Consider the following 17,759-nt stretch of genomic DNA (forward strand, 5'->3'; position numbering starts at 1 on the left):
GGATGGCATGTGTTCTTGACGGATCCTTGATTGCCAAGTAAAATTTGACTGTGAACCATTGGTGAGATTCACTTAAAAATATCCACATCACAAACCTTTTGAAATGCATACAAAATGACCAGAATGATTAGATTGCCTATGATGTCTTTATTTGCATAGAACATTCTCAAATCATAAGTACTAACATTTGAATTCTGTTAACATGATGCAGAGTCTCAGTGACCAGAGCACAAATGATATTTAATCAAAGTAATTAATTTACTGACTTTGTTAACACTTTAAGGGCCAAATAATCAATGTGTTAGGCAAAACATTCTTAGCACCTACTTAACATGACTGGACCTTTCAGACTCAAAAGGTCTGTGAACCTTTTAAGTTCAAATAAAGATGAGATATTATAATGCTTAACAGCAACTTAAAGCTTGTGGGGTCTGGTGTTTGCTTGTTTATGGATTTGTGTCTTTGTTAAGGTGGCTATCTTTCAGATTTCACAGCAGTAGGCTAGATTGGGCAAATCCACAGTTAAGCAATGGAGCTGTGTGCCAATCTGATGAGTCAATCCAAAATATGAAGAAACTTTAAAGAGGGGAGGGCAAAGGTGCTTGAAGACTCTGACAGGGACATAGAAAAAGAGCCTTTTGGGAGATCAGGGTGTCTTTATCCAGACATTGTGAAAAATCACTTGCCAATCAGGTTCTAGGATGTATCTGTGTTGTTAAAACACACATCTGTGGGGAAGATGGGAGGAAAACAGAGAAAAGGGAACATTAGTCAAATCTTTCATTTTGTAGCATCTCATGCCAGTCAAACGCTGAACATCAAATGCCAAAGTAGATATTGAGAGACTTTTGGTATTGGTTCCCCATTGTCCGAACCAGTTCCCATTGTCCAAGCCAGTTGCCAAACCAGCTCATTTATCTTTCATTTTCCCTTCTATTTCATGAGGGTACCATCATGCTTCTTCCCAGACATTTTCCCAGAATCACAAAGCTTGAGGAAATGAAGAGGTAGTGTAATAGGGGAGGGGATCAAGGGGAAAGTAAAGCTTTTCTTTTGGAATGGAGATCAGAGAGAGAGAGGAAGGCAAACTATTAACAACTGTATCTCATTATTAATGAGCTAGGGATACAACTAGGGACAGACGCTGGCCTCCCTCTCCATGACTACAAAACATGTAACTGCTCATCCACAGCCTCAGCCACACCTACTTACAAAGATGGGGCTCTTGGCGGTCTTGTCCTTCTCCTTCCTGCCTTTGCCTGCATCCCACTTTTCAGCATTTATGTCTGCCTCACTCCACTCCGGCCAGATGGGGAACTTTCCCTTCTTCTGTTCAGAAGAACCGGGTGGCACATTGCTGCCAAAAGAATAGAGACTTCAGAGAGTGAGTTGAAGAGTATTAATTAAACTACTGAGATAAAATAGTGAATTAATTGTATAGCATAAACTGAATGATCTTGCCAGTAGAGTGTATTGGGTGCACTTGTCAGCAAGACCATCGACACGTGAATTCTAGAGACAGAAAGAACTACCAAGAGGTTAGTTCACAAATTTTAAACATTTGTCCCAACTGACTATAATAAAGGACTCTCAAAAAATGGTATGAATAGAGTACTACCTACTTTCAAATAAACATAGGATAATTAAAATATAACTCATGCTCATGGAACATTTCTTACAAGAATAATAGGTTTTAGAATATTCCCACAAATACGAAATTGGATTTTTTTTATATGTAAAAGCAGTAAATGGTCATTGTTTTTATTTAAAACAATGCTACATAAGAAGCACTTCCCGTAGGCACCACATTGTTTACTATCATCAGATCAATGTGAAAACTGTGATTTTTCCTTTTAAAAGAATCATTGTGTATATTTTCCATCTATTCTTATGAATATTCCATATCCATAAATGCTTATCTATTATTTTAATTATTGTATAATACAATATTCATCATATTACAATATAATTAATATATAGTACATATTATTATCCTATCATACTATATCCACAATAATGATTTTCTAATATCCATCTTCTATTATACATTTTATTTAACTAAGCCTCAATAATTTGAATTTCAAATTTGTAAATTTTGATTTTTAAAACTTCTCATTTTTATAATGCAACTTATTTATTTTTACTCTATGTGCATTGGTGCTTTGCCTGCACATGAGTTTGTGTGAAGGTGTCAGATCTTGGAGTTACAGACAGTCGTGAGCCACCATGTGCTTGCTGGGAATTGAATCCCGGTTCTCTGGAAGAGCGGTCAGTGCTCTTAATCTCTGAGCCATCTCTCCAGCCCCAGCTTTCATTTTTATAAACAAAACTGTAGGTTTCATTGTTGCTATAAATCTTGCAGTTTCTTTTTCTTTTCTTTTTCTTCTCTTTTCTCTTCTCTCTTCTCTTCTTTTTTCTTTTCTTTTTTCTTTTCTGTCTCTCTCCTAATTGCCAAAATCTTTTTCCTTTCTAGGCCCCATTTTGCCTGCTATACAAGGAAGCCTCACGGGAAAAGGAAGGACTTCAAGGTGGAGGCAATTAGGAGGGCCACCTCGCTAGCACCCACAGAGGCTCCAAATGGACTGGTTCCCAGACACTGTTGTTATAACTTAGTGAGCTAGCCAGGAGGCCCTGTCCCAGGCTCTGCCCCACAGTATTACCCCTAATGCTCCCTGGGGTGGTCTGAGCATCACACTTGAGTGACTTGGGCACTCAGGGTCCCTCTGTAAGTCTTTCTGTGCGCACTACAGTCTTCGTATTCCACCATCCTACTGGCTGACGATGTTTTTGTTAAAGTCACCCCTTCTTCCTCAGAAGAACTGGGAATCTAGGTTGGCTTCTGCTGAGGATGTTCCAACAATGGTTTCCAGAGCTGTGTTTCCACTCAAAACCCTCTGAAAAGCAGGAATAGTCCAGATTCAAGACGGCTACTGCTTGAGTCTCATTGTTTATAGAGGGAGATAAAGGAAATGCTTGGCAAACATGCTCTGGGGACAGCCACGTTCTGCTCGAGTGGTGACACGTTCCTCCCTACATAGCAACCGTGAGCCAGAGGGTGACCAGATCTTAATGAAGTAGTAGTTCCCGTTACAACGTTCAACTCAAGGGTTAGGCTCAGTTTCCTCATCCTTCCCTGTCTGGAGCCACAAGAGTTCACACTTCCGGTTCAAGAGCTTCCATTTTTGCCGAGCTGTGTCCCAGCATCCTCTGTCAGTGTCTCCTAGAGCCAGCACCTTCACGGCCGCTTGCAGAGGTTAGAGGGTTTGTTCCTTTCCTCCTTTGTGCTGAAGACCTTTCCCTACATTCATTAAAGCAAAAGATCCTGTGACACTGTCCAGTCTTGCTTTAGAAGACGCTGTCATCTTCAGTTCTTCCTAGGTTTTGGCTCCGAAGTTCCTTTTTCTTTTCTATAGGCTTTCTAGTTTTGTTTCTGTTTTAAATCTCAGTCTGCTGCGTGGTTAAAAAAAATAAAGTCTGAGGATATATACATTGTTTAAAAAAATAACTAGCATATTACAGTATAGAAGAGGTCAGGAGGCAAAGAATACATTTTTAGAAAAAATAAAACATCCCTTACTACTAATAGAGAAACCCAGGCAAGGTCCAGGCAAGGACTAAGTCCTTACACTGTTGTCTTCTATTGAGTGCTGCCACATGATATAGGTTAAAAGAAAAGACGACATTGTATCAAAACAAACAAACGAAAGAAGAGATAAGGTTACCTCCTTAGAACATGAACAGTTTTTTTTTTTTTGATTTTTGGGTTTTTTTGGTGTGTGTGGGGGGGAGGGGGGTGGCAGGATTTCTCTATATAGTCCTGGATGTCCTGGAACTCCCTATGTAAGTAGACCAGGCTGATGTCAAACTCATAGAGATCCCACCTCCCCTGCCTCTGCCTCTCTGGTGCTGGTATTAAGGTGTGCACCACTATACCCAGCTTTAGAGGATTAACAGTCTTAAAAACTATTTTTAAAAGGAAGATTTCACTTTTAAAGAAATAGGGTGCTTGTAACACCTGCTGCCACCTGCAGTCTGTCACATGTAAGTCACGGCTTTCTCTCCAAGCTCTCAAGCTTTGTAACTAATTAGCTGCCTTTCCTTGAAACGCATCAAGTGTATTTCAATTACACTGAATATTACTTTAAGCGCTTCCAGATAAGAGCATCGAACCAGTCCGTGGGATCAATGTTCAAGTGTAGCCCAAGGTGGAAGATACCAAGGACTTCATCAGCATCCTCAGTGTGTGTGATTTTGAAGTTAGCTTGCAGAAGCTCTAGCATCGCTGAGATCTTTTTCAGTATTTAAAGTACTTTGTGCTTGGTCTCACTGGTTCTGAGAACAAGGTAATTTTTAAATATACTTTACATTTTTAAAATGTTTATGTGCATGATTGTTTTGCCAGAATGAATGTATATGTACCACATGCCTGGTGCCTGTGGATGTCAGAAGAGATCATTGGATCTCCTGGAACTGGAATTGTATATAGTTAGTTATGAGCACCCATGTAGGTACTGAGATTTGAACCCTGGTCCTCTGCAAGAGCACCACATGCTCTTAACCACTATACAATAAAGGAAGACTTGGGAACTTGGAATAATAGAAAATACATGTTGCCAAGTTTTGAAAAATTCAAACCAGCAATATCAAAAGCTATGCATAGTTAATTTATCTAGCAATATCAAATACTAGTAGATAACATCATATCATTAAAAGCACAAGCTGTATCAAGTTTTCAAATATAGAATTTAAATAGAACACATTTGATGGAAACATTTTTTAAAAACTTATTACAAGTTAATGGAGAAGATTTATAACAAAATCTGGATATTTCAAATGATTAAAATAAGATATAAAAACAACCAATCAAACAAACCAACAGTGCAAGCAACAACAGCAACAAAAGTCCAACAGCCTTTAGAGAGAGGAAACATTTCAGATAACTGAGTGAAAAGCCAGCTCCCATTGGAGAAAAGCTAAACCAGGAAAGGTGCCTCTGGAGAAGAGAGCAAGCATGAGAAAGACGTGCTCAGTGACTGTTGATGATCAGTAGACTGATTAAAGAAAGCATTTGTTGTGAATTGTGGGATGAAACGGTTCGGTGCATAAATATTCACCTGGAAGCAGATTCAAACTGTCGAAAGTGGAGCTTGAAGAACTTAGAGTCTAGCTACCGCAGAAGGAGGTGTCAAGAAGGAACACATGTCAGAGCTGCTTGTAAGCTCTTAGCTTTGAACCAAGTCTGCTATTGCACTCCCTCTAATTTATGGTATGGCAGCCTGGGCACCTTGAGCAGAGACTGACTTTCACCCTGAGGATAACATCAGGGATGGTATTTCCCATATGGCAGAGAACTCAAGATTCCAGCATTAAGATTTGGTGTGTGGGGGGGGAATAAAACTTTAAAACATAGTAAATGTTCTTATCTTGGAACCAAGTGTTAGGAGCATCTGCTGGACCACTGGCTATGTTGTAGCTTTCTTGTAGCTAGATCTTGAGTTTCTGGAGAGAGACTAGGGCCCAAGAGAAGAGGAACAGTCCCCAAATAGCTCCCCAAAGCAGCCATTTGCCAACAAACTAGGTGTCCTCTCACGAGTGTGGATCAACTGGCTTCAGCAGTGGCTTAGGGGCCTCATCATCCCAGAAAACAAAAGCAACTGGATGGCAGGAATTAGGTATCAGACCCCAGAATGTCTATAAGAGATGAACATGAGCTACAAGAGGAAACGGCAAATGTAAAGCCAGAAACAGCCAGCATCTTAAAAGGAAAGAATTAAACCCAAAAGAAAAGTAATAATTCTAAAAGCCTTTAAAATGAGTGCAATTAGAATTCTCGAAAAGGATGAAAGGGGCATTTCTACTCGGGGGCTGGTGGGGGGAGACAGTGAAGGCATTAAACAGAAATTCAGATGTGAACAAAGACCTTTTTTTAAAAAAAATCAGTAGTAAAAATTTAAGAAGTTAAAGTAATTATTATAAAATAACATAAAGAATAGATAATCTATTGCTATATGGCTGGGGGAGGCTGTCAGAAAGAAAAGCTGATATTTACATAGGAATAAAGAAACAGAAAGTGTGGAGTAGACACACGAATAAACTTTAAAATGTAACACTGACATACTAGAGCTTCCAGAGTGGTAAGTGGTTAGAATCTGGGAGTGGGGACAATGGCATTAGAATGTTAGAAATAACTTAAAAATTATGTAAAACTGACAAAAGATGTGTTTTCAGATCTAAGCTTAACCATTTTTTAAATGATGAGGAGGTTCATCTTTTAATGAGGTGGTAATCTGAGCCTACATACTAGTATATGAATTGAAAATATAATATGTACCTACTTATATAACAGAAAGTCAAATTATCTAAAATGAAAAGCTATCTCAAATTCATAGTAATAATAGGTACCAGGAAGTAATAAAGTGGGATCTTCAGAATGGAAGTAAATCTATTTGCCAGGTCTAAAGTCAATATCCAACCAAACTCATATACAAAAGATAAAAATGTTCTTCTTCAATGAAATAGAAACATGGTAACATTAACTCTACCAAAACAAATTCTTTACAAAACAGACAAGAACCCTGAAAGACTGACTTTAGGGAAAATGGAAAATGAACATAACACAAGAGCGGGCCTCAAAGGACAAAGGTAAGTAAATTATATAACGTGTTAGTAAAATTTTTAAAATATGTCCTACAAACACACAGTAGTAGTAATAATCACTTTGTATGGTTCTAAAGATATCATCAAATTGTGTAAAAAAAAATAGAGTGAATAACAAAAGGAATTCCAAGGGATAGAATTATTCTTGTGTTTCTCTGTAGAAACAGTGCTGAATAACTATAGACCTTGGCAAAGAGTACCTGAGAGTATGGGTGTACGTGAAAAACAATTAAGGACGCTCTAAGATATGAGACATGAAACAGAGGGACCACAGATGATGGATCTGTGTGAGTGAAGAATATATTGCAAACTGTACTATAGGAAGACAAGAAACTGGTGATGCAGAATTATTTAAGTGAGGTTAAATAATAGGTATATCTGAGAAGAAGAAACCACTTTAGAAGAATCTATCATTTCAGACTGGTTAAGGAAAGCTCTCATTTACACCATGTCTCACTTCTTTCTATGTAATACTGAACACTGACTGCTCTATGTTGAGTCCAGAGCAAATAAATTAAATACCTTGCCTGATTTGTAATTGAGACAAAGGTCGTGTTTGTCTTTACATATGATTATATCCGTCCACAATTTAAAATATTTCATATGACTATTATTAATATAATAACTTCAGGATACATGAGGGCACTATTAACTCATTCTTTGCAAAGACAATAAAACGATTTTAAAGTTATTTTTAGCATCTATAATTATACAGTCGGGGCTTTAGCTATACCCTTGCCACAAATGCATCTGATATGCTCTGCTCGAATTCCCACTCTCTGTGTATTCTTTCCCTCCTCCTCCCCACTGCCACCCCTCATCATGGTACAGCATACCTTTTATCTCAGCACTGAGGAAGCAGAAACAAAAAGACACAGAATTTGAGGACAGTCTGGGGCACCACAACAAGACCTTATCTCTAATTAATTAAAATCAATAAATTAGTTAGAAGTAAATCTTAAGTCAATAAGCAAGACTCTAACACAGTATAGACTATACAAGAGCTATAAACAAACAAACAAACAAACAAATCCTTCAACAAAAACAGTCAGTTTGAAGGTATGAATGAGGCTTTTGGAGACTTTTAAGAACTAAAATGTAGATGAATCTGGTTTGTCCAGACACAGACACCATCCTGTATCTCTGCTTTAGTAGGATTATTTTGTGGACGCTGGTCAGTGTATTGATATTAAAGTTTCAATGAAATAGGGGCCTGGAATTTTGCCATTGTTTTCTCAAAGCGTGCTGTTCAGTGTTGGGGCATGACTTTTCTCCTGCTGGGAGGCAGCTTATTTATGCAAAATGCAATCAGCATGGCTTCTTAAGTAGTGTCAGCTAGTACACACAAGGAGCCCGAATATGAATAGAATCATACAATGGACTTAATTTGGTATAAGGGCATTCTGAGTCACACTCTTCAGAAAATCAAATTCCTAAGGAAACAGGTTACAAAAAAAATTTTTTTCTCTAATTGAAATATAGTTTGAAATGAGTTTTTATGTTGACCTTTTAGCCCTTAGTTTAACTAAAATTACTCAAATAGAAATTGATTTTTAGCAGTTCAACATCTGTCCATTCTTTTTTTTTTTTTTATTGGATGATTTATTTACATTTCCTATGTTGTCCCCTTACCCCATCCCCCACCACCCCCTCGGAACCCCCAATCCCCTCGCCCCTCCTCCTTCTTCTCTGTGGATGTAACCTCTATCTACACCCCCCCACTCCCACCTCCCCACCCTCAAAATTCCCACCCCCTGGGGCATCCAGCCTTCATGAGGTCAAGGTTCTCTTCTTCCACCTATGCCCAGCAGGGCCCTCCACTTTTACATATTCAGCTGAAGCCCTGGATCCCCCCCTAAGTGCTCCCAGGCTGGTGGTTTAGACCCTGGGAGCTGTGGTTGGTTGGTATTGTTGCTCTCCTCATGGTGCCACAAACCCTTTCAGCTCCTTCAGTCTTCACTCTAACTCCTCTATTGAGAACCCCATGATCAGTTCAATGGCTAGTTGTGAGCATCTGCCTCTGAATATGTCTGACTCTTGAAGTCCTCTGAGGAGACATCCATATCAGGCTCTTATCAGCATGCACTTCCTGTCTTCCACATCAGCATCTACCTTTGGTGATTGCACATGGGATAGATACTCAGGTGGGGTGGTCTTGAGACGGCCCCTCCTTCAGTTTCTGTCCCTCACTTTGTCTCCATATTTGCTCCCTTGAGTATTTTGTTGCTCCTTCTAAGAAGGACCGAATCACCCTCACTTGGTCTTCCTTCTTTATGGGCTTCATGTGGCCTGTCCATTCTTTAAAAAAAAAAAAAAAAAAAAAAACACAGTGTGGGAGAGCGAGTAGAAAGACTAAGGGAACTCAGTTTCTAGTCTCAAATTAGGAAAGATAAAGGCACAGGATTACTAGAGCATAAAGACAGGGGTGGAGAGGGTTGTGAGGAACCACGGGGCAGAGTACCTCACTAGCACAGAGGAGACTATAACCAACTGGAGAAGTCATAGTTGGCCTCATGGAAAAAACCCTTGCATTTACGATGAGTTGGATGGATTAATGCTCTCAGGAATGTAGTGAGAAGGGTGGGAGGGGTGCAGAAAGGTAGAAGATTGGCATGAATGTCAACTGATGTGTTGGGTTTGGGTTGATGCACAGACTCAAAGAGAGCACAGGTCACCTGCAATGATGATATATCTTCTGTCTCCTCCCTCCTCCTATCCCTCTCTCCACCTTCACCTTCTCCCTCCCCTCTCTACTCTTCATTATCACTTTTCCTTTCTTGCTTTCCCTCTCCCCCTTTCATCGTTCTACCTAATTTTTAAATCAGCTACATGCTACCTGAAATACAGTGTGGATAATAGCTCAATAGCAGCACTACATATGATAGAAACTGGATAAGAAACTCCTTGATCAACAGCAAAAAGGCTTAGGTGATTTTCTTAGTGATTTTACTTGGGGCTGACAAAGGACTCAACTATAGTGTGTGGGGAAGGAGATGAAAAGAAGCTGAAGAGCAGAATCAAGGAAGGGGGAAGAAACCAACTGGATACTCTGGGGAAAGGACAGTGGGAGTCCACAATGATTGACAGGAAGATGACAATAGCATCCATTAAATGGGTAGGGGGAGAAGTGCAAAGACTGGTAAGAGGACAGATGACCATGTTGGAGAGATTTTCTTTGAAATAGGACATATCCAGGTAGATTTGTCTACTTGTATGAGTATAACCGCAGGAGAATGGATACATGGAGATATTAATGAAGTTACATTTAACTGATGAAGATTGTTTGAGATGGTTGGTGGGAAGGAACGTGAAGGTTCAACTCAAACCATTGGAGAATGACTTAGTTAGGAGGGAGAAGGAAGAAAAGAAGGCAGAAGGCTGATGGAGAGATGAACTCCAGAAATGGAAAGGGGAGATGAAGGCAACAATGAGTACTGGTAATTAGCTTACCAAAATCGGCAAGTTTCGAAGATAGCATGTGTCTCAGTTAGGGTTTTTATTGCTGTGAAGAGACACCATGAAAAAGGCAACTCTTATAAAGGAAAACATTTAATTGGGAATGACTTACAGTTTCAAAGGTTCAGTCCATTATCATCATGGCAGGAAGCATGACAGTGTGCAGACAGACATGGTGCTGTAGGAGCCTAGAGTTCTATACCTTGATCCACAGGCAACAAAAGGAGACTGTGAGCCACACTGAGCATATCTTGAGCATAGGAGACTTCAAAGCCCTCCCCCACAGTGACATACTTCCACCAACAAGGTCATACCTACTAATAGTTCTACTTCCTATAGGCCAAGCATCCAAACACATGAATCTATGGAGGTCATACTTATTCCAACCACTACTTTCCAGTCCCTGGCCCCCATAGGCTTGCAGTCCAACTTCAAAAGTCCTCATAGTCTATCACAGTTTCAACAATGTTTAAAAGTCCAAAGTTCAAAGGTTCTCCTGAGATTTATGCAATCTCAACTATAATATCAAAATCTAAAAAAGAAAAAAAATCATATGCTTCCAACATAAAATGGCACAGGATATACATAACCCTTCCAAAATGAGGGAAGGAAATATAGTGAGGATATACTGGGAGACAAGAGCAAGACCAAAAACAGCTGGGCAAACTCCAAACTCTGTATCTCCATGTCTGATGTCTAAATACTCTCCAGATATTCCACCCTTGTAGACTGCAACACACTTCCTTCTCTTGGACTGCTTTCACTACCTGGTAGCAGCTTTTCTCAGCAAATATCCCACAGTGCTAGCAGCTATAACTTTTGGGGAGGCTCTAAGGCAACCCAGGCTTCACACAATGACCTCTTTGGACATCCAGGCAGGGACATCCCTATTGCATTCCTGGTCTCAGCAGCATTCCTTAGTCGAAGATACTATCCTTGATACTAAAGCAAAAACCTTCTGGCCAAAGATGTCAAGTTCTGCTGCTGGTGAAGGCTGGACTGTGGCCCCCTGTACAATTACATCTTCACCAGCTTTTATTGTTGTTGTTGTTGTTGTTGTTGTTTTTGGAGGGGGGGGTTCAAGACAGGGTTTCTCTGTAGCCCTGGCTGTCCTGTAGCTCACTCTGTAGAGCAGGCTGTCCTCGAACTCAGAAATCCACCTGCCTCTGCCTCCCAAGTGCTGGGATTAAAGGCCTGCGCCACCACCTCCCAGCTCAGCTTTCTGTTTTTTATCTGCTTCCTTCACTGCCTAAGCTTGGCTGTCCTGGAATTTGCTTTGTAGACTAGGCTGACCTTGAACTCAGAAATTTGCATGACTTTTGTCTCCTGAATGCTGGGAATTAAAGGTATTTACCACTATACCTGTATATGCCTGGAGCTAAACTGTTCGGTATTTCTTTTACTGTTGGAAGCTTATGATTACCATCTGGGTAGGGTCTTGCCCTGAGTTCATAACTGCCTTTAGTCCTGTTAGCACCAAGATTTTTAAAAATCTTTTTATTTCTTTGAACACAAGATTTGGCTCCATTCTTCCCGGTACCCCTTTTTGTTTTGTAACGTTCCTTGTTCATCTTGTTCCTTCTCATTATAGATCTTTGTAACCATGGCCATTAATATCGACCTGACACAGTCCACACTAGGTCGTTTGGAAATCTTCTTTGCTAATGCAATTAATCCAAAACTTTAGCTTCAGACAAACTTTATGGTCAAAGACAAAACACAGCCACATTCTTCATCAAAATATCACAGGAACAGTCTCTAGGCCACATACTGAAATTCTTCTCCTTTGACACCTCTTATGTCAGACCCTACAGTTCAAATCATTCACAGCACCACTGCCTTCCGTGTTTTTTCTAGGATGCCCCATTAAGTTCTACTTAAAGCATCCAGCTGCTTTTCTAATACAAAGTCCCAAAGTTCACCATATTCCTACAAACAAAACCAATTAGGCCTATCACAGCAATACCTCACACCTGGTACCAACTTCCGTCTTAGAGTTTTATTGCTGTGAACAGACAACATGACCACGTCAATTCTTATAAAAGAAAACATTTAACTTGGATCTGGCTTATAGTTTCAGAGGTTTCGTCCATTATCATCATGTTGGGAAGCATCGTAGTGTGCAGGCAGACATGGTGCTCGAGAAGCCTAGAGTTCTTCTTGATCCTCAGGGAGCAGCAGGAGACTGAGTGCCACACTGGGTGTAGCCTGAGCATTTGAGGAGACCTCAGTGATACACTTCCTCCAACAAGGCCACACCTTCTAACAGTGCCATTCCCTATGGGCTAAGTATTCAAACACATGAGTCTATGGAGGCCATAGTTATTCAAACCACCATAGCAGACTTATCTCGTCCCTTATAGTTAATATCAGGACAGTGATGGGTCAAGACCAGGACTAGTCAGAATGGAACCCGAGTCATCTATCTGGCCCTGGAAGGAGATTTGGTAGCCTGAGGTGACTAGAAGGCCATCTGTAACTATGTAAACCTGGCTCCAGAAGTCTTACCCTTTGTGATTACTTGATAGTGGGAGACTTTTTAAGAAACAAAAAAAAAGTATCTCAGTATTCCTTACTTAAGGAGACAATCCAAACAGGTTTCCAGTCACCTGGATAGGACAACACCCCAGAAGCAGCTTGCTGTTCTAGAAGTATTTTTCCCTTCTTAGTGCTACAAGTTTAAATTAGGATTATCTCTTATGCTAGGCAAGCTCTCTAGTACTGAGATATACCCTTGGCCCTTGTTCTAGGGATTTTACAAAATAACATATAGTCATTCTCAAATGCATGTGTGAACAGTAGTCTCCTAGGCCACTGCTGGCACTCACTAGAGGAAAAGCCCTACCCTGCTCTGTCAGAAGCCTTGACTGCCTTCCACACTGTACTCTGTCCCAGGGGATCTTTCTTCTTTTTAAAGCTACATATGGTATGCTTTGCCTCTAAGCACGTTTGTGTACCACTTGAAGGTGCATGCTGCCTTGGGACTGGAGTTATAAGTGGTTGTAAGCTGCCATGTAGGTGATGGGAACTGAACCCTAGTCCTCTGGAAGAGGAGTAAATGCTCTTAGCTGCCAAGCCATTTCTCCAGTCCCTTATCTGAATTCTTTTGATGAAGGTCACAAGGCCTGTGAAACCAAAGAGGAACCAGAAAGAGATCTGCAATGATGATTTTAAAACAAAAACAAAAGAAGACAAACAAACAAACAAACAAACAAACAAACCCCAAACTAAAGTTAAGCAGCTCTCACTTCACAATGGGTCAGAGATGTTTATTCTGGAGCCAATGTGAATGATCATGGCCTAAGAACACAGGTTTAGGTGACAGATATATTTGTGAACATGTCAGGGCGACAGATTACAGCAAAGTGGGGAAGTCTTGGCTCTAACGCCTCAAATGCTCTCTGACAGCATTCTTAGTTTTGAGTTGGTAGAAGCTAGTGGTCAGTTAAAATGTCTCACATGGTAGTCACAAGGATGTTAGAGGAGACAGATATGAGCAGTGAATAGATACTAAGAAGGCTAAGATAGCCGCAGACAACTTATCTCAGTGTCTGCAAAATTCCATCCTCTCTACAGTCACTAAAGTTCTTACTTGTCAACCAACATTTACAGAGTGTCTAATGTAGGTATGGCTTCTTTAGAAGAGTCTTAGTTCACATCAATAAGGTTGATCCTGGTCTCTTGGTCTACAAAGAGGCTATCAGTAGGAGCTGGTACCCTAGGATGGAGACAAAGAGCTGAAAACATGGGAGTAGAAAAGATACACTGATCTTAGGAAATGAACCAGAGTAATATGTGAGCCTCTGATATTCAGCAGCTCAGAGGAACAGAATAAAGCTAATTGCTAAATGTTTGGACTGCAGTATTCATTAAGATACTATTAAAATAATGTCTAATATTCATTAAATTAAAAATGTACCATGTGTTAATTTAACCATACACATTAGCTTGGATCCACCCTGAGAAGGGATTTTTTAAAAAAAAACCCTCAGGAAAAAAATCCTCAGGAGTTTGAGAGGAAATATTTTCAATAAAATTCTCAAAGCATCTGCTTGGGTGCATCTTCATCATGTAGACTTGCTGGGGGCTGAGAATGATCAAGATAAGATACCCTTCCATGCTATCCAAAGGTGTATTTTCATCTGCTTGGCTATGGTCTTAAATCATTCTACCTTACATTACATGGCAGACTAAGGATACAGACGATTGCAATTAATTCCTTCATTTAAATAATTTCCAGCCTAGAAATGTCAAAGTAATCTGAAAGTCAATGGGATGTTTTTAAAATTCTGCTTGATGGGGCCATGATTGGCTCCACTAGCTGCCTTACCAGGATTCCACAGTATGAGAGCATATACTTGATCATGCTTGAGGGGGAACAGCGTCTATGAGCATCCACTTTTCAATCTTTTTATCTAGCAACATTTTTTTTAACCACTTTATCATTCAACAGAGTGACTTAGATCTCTTTCCTCCTTAAAATGAAGCGTGTCAAAAGTTGGTTAACTCTAAGCGGGGGAGATGGCTCAGTGGGTAAAGTACTTGCTGTGTGAGGATGAGGACCTGAGTTTGAATCCCTCCTACCCAGCTAAAGCCAGCTAGAGTGCCCACTTGGAATCCCAGAGAGGGTACAGTAAAACTGGGGTGCAGAGGCAAGGGAATCCTTGGCGTCTCATAAGCCAGCTGGTCCCCAGTGTAAAATTAAACAAAAAAGACGGAAGTTGAATACAGACACCCAAATTTGTCCTCTGACCTTCACATGTACATAATGCCACAAGCATGTCTGTGTGCATACACATAACATACTATGACTTTAAAAAAAAAAGATTGATTTCAGCAACAAATCAAGTCACTGCCACAGATAACTCTTAAACCCCATCAAATTGAGTGAATTATTACATAAATCTTCAAAGTGAAGGCCAAAGAAGGAGAGCTAAAGACAGCCTGTTACAGTTGAAAGGCAGGCTTAGCTTCACTAGGCCGAGCTATTTGCTTTGTATTTTAAAATATGCAGTGGACACTTGCATAATGCCACGATTTCTGCCAAGTGTTACCCAGGGGCATGGATTCTTGTATCCTGAGGTGAGACTCTGCCCTCTGGCTCTCATGTTCTGATTCAGAGGGTTTTATGACCCAGCCACCAGGCTTGTTTCCACTTCAACTCAGTTAAATTACACACTGTGCCAGGCCCCAAGGAGGATACAGAATAAACAGTGCATTAATACTAAACTGATCACTTGTTAACCCTTCCCTTTCCCGGCACCACCCTATCCAAGCCTGGACAGCATCGATGGATGTGTACACTGCCATTCAGGAAATGCAAGCCCAGCTCATGTGGATTTTCCCATAGTTACCTTTCAGATCTGCTCTGCAACCCTGTATTCCTCACACTCAGCAGGAGTGGGAAGAAGGAGCTATCCTACAAGCTCAAACAGCTGCCTGTTTCATTCTACCTTAGGTTGACGTGCAGGACAACGTTCTGTGGAACTGTCAAATGTCTAAAGTCCCCCACACTCCTTTACAGTTCAAACTCTCTTAGCTACACTCAAACCCCTGCTTCATGAGCTAGTACCTGCAACAAGACCCACAGCCCTCCCTGCACAAGCAGTCTAGATGACCCCTTGTGCCTCAAATTTCCCTGCCCTGAGGAGCTGTCTAAGGAGTGACTGTTGAGGGAAGTTATGAAAGACTCCAGTGAGAAGCAACTTCCTCCCTTAACACACACAGCCTCAATCTAGGAGTCTCATGATTTTACTAATCTAACCTCATGATGACACATGACTTCTTTGCTGTCCAACAAGTCCCCAGGGAAATTGAGACATTATTATAGATTTCCTAGTGGTGTCTATTATGAATTGTATCCCTATCCAACCTACATCATAACTCCTTTGATAGAAATTACCATGTCCCACAATTCCTTATCTTTTGTGGCTTTCCAATGACTCGTCTGTGAGACACGCTCAGTTAGTAGTTCCAAATATCATGAAGAATTAGGACTTCCCCCAAGCAGATTTCTATCAACAAAGTTAGCTTTTTAAATTCGTAGGTGTTCTTAAGTTGTTGAGATCTACAAAGGTCATCTAGGGAAATCACAAAGTCCCCTGAAGTCCTTCCTCTGTTCCTTCATCTTTGCTTCTCTGGCCTCTGCCTTTCCATCTTTGTGAAGATGAAAATAGGTAATACATTGAATTCTGACATTCACCATGAGCTGCAAAGGAGCCACCTCCTGTACCCTAATCTTTGTAGTGGGCAGGGATTTTCTGATACCTCTAACCAGAGGAATGTAGTCAACTTACCAACTACTGCTGCATGGAATCCTCTCTCTCTCTCTCTCTCTCTCTCTCTCTCTCTCTCTCTCTTTCTCTCTCTCCCTCTGACAACTAAGGACTCAATTTAATGCTCAGCAATAAATTTGTTATTCTATTTTATGTCACATCCATAATATCATTGAAATTAATTTTTAAAATAATCCTGTTTTTCATATGTCATTTCATTTCATATGTCAGATACATTGAGCTTCTCTGAAAATTCTATAAAGTTAAGATATATGCTGTGGTCATAATGATAATATTACCATGGCGATGAGTCATGTGTCTCTCAATTTGAGAGAGGTTTGATAACACATTATCACCATTACAAATCTAGAAGGTGGCACATTTCTTGGTACTTGAATAAATTTCTTGAATTGTTCTGAATCGTGATTTGAATATGTTATTGGAGCTCAAAACTTTTATGACTACTAATATCAAATTGTACCCTACTGTGAACCACCCTTCAATATTCCAGATATTTCAGCATGTCAAAGTGTACAATAACAATTCTAATGGCTTGGGATGGGAACTTTGTACATGTGAATACAGTGAACATGCAGAGGCCAGAAGCGACATCACGTTTGCTGTTCTATCACTTTCTGTTGTGAAGAACAAGTTCTGGCAACTGCAGTTTTCAGACATTGTATTCTACTAAACTGCATAGAATTTGTAAGGTACTAAAATTAAGAATGATGATTCCCACCAGTCACATTAATATTCATTATGTTAAATGGAAACCAAAAAGAAAATTAAATTAAGACTTTAAATATTTTACTAGACCAATATCCCGACACTTATTTTTGGAGTTAACAAAAAAATCTAATAGAACAAGAAAGAAAAACAAATCAGGGCGTGTTGGGGTAAAATCAATCATATTTTCATGTTCCTTAAAAAGAAAAAATACTACATTTGAAACCCAGACATTTGCTCAGCTCCCTAGATGGCTTGGTGCTAGGGTGATCCCTAAAAAGATTTCATATGTGTTGAGAGAGACGAGTGCATACAATAGAAATACCAACGGGATGTAAAAACCGACTGCTCACTATTATCTACTAGGGACTTTTGCCATAACTGGATCAGTTGCAACATGGAATGTAACAGTGAAGGGTGCCAATAGAAAATCAAGTTGGAGCCGGGCAGTGGTGGCGCACGCCTTTAATCCCAGCAATTGGGAGGCAGAGGCAGGTGGATTTCTGAGTTCGAGGCCAGCCTGGTCTACAGAGTGAGTTACAGGACAGCCAGAGCTATACAGAGAAACCCTGTCTCGAAAAGATGAAAGAAAGAAAGAAAGAAAGAAAGAAAGAAAGAAAGAAAGAAAGAAAGAAAGAAAGAAAG

General features: G+C 40.2%; 1 protein-coding gene across 1 annotated transcript in view; it reads right to left on the reverse strand.

Annotated features, from left to right (window-relative positions):
* Adgb (androglobin) overlaps window positions 1-17,759 on the reverse strand; it is a 133,513-nt gene that overhangs the window by 109,623 nt on the left and 6,131 nt on the right. Inside the window, exon 3 of the mRNA XM_028783176.1 lies at window positions 1,213-1,375. Coding sequence (XP_028639009.1) covers window positions 1,213-1,375 — 163 coding nt within the window. The remainder of the gene's footprint in view (window positions 1-1,212; window positions 1,376-17,759) is intronic.

Source organism: Grammomys surdaster, unplaced genomic scaffold (genome assembly GCF_004785775.1).
Source record: "Grammomys surdaster isolate TR1022 unplaced genomic scaffold, NIH_TR_1.0 1029, whole genome shotgun sequence".
NCBI lineage: Eukaryota > Metazoa > Chordata > Mammalia > Rodentia > Muridae > Grammomys > Grammomys surdaster.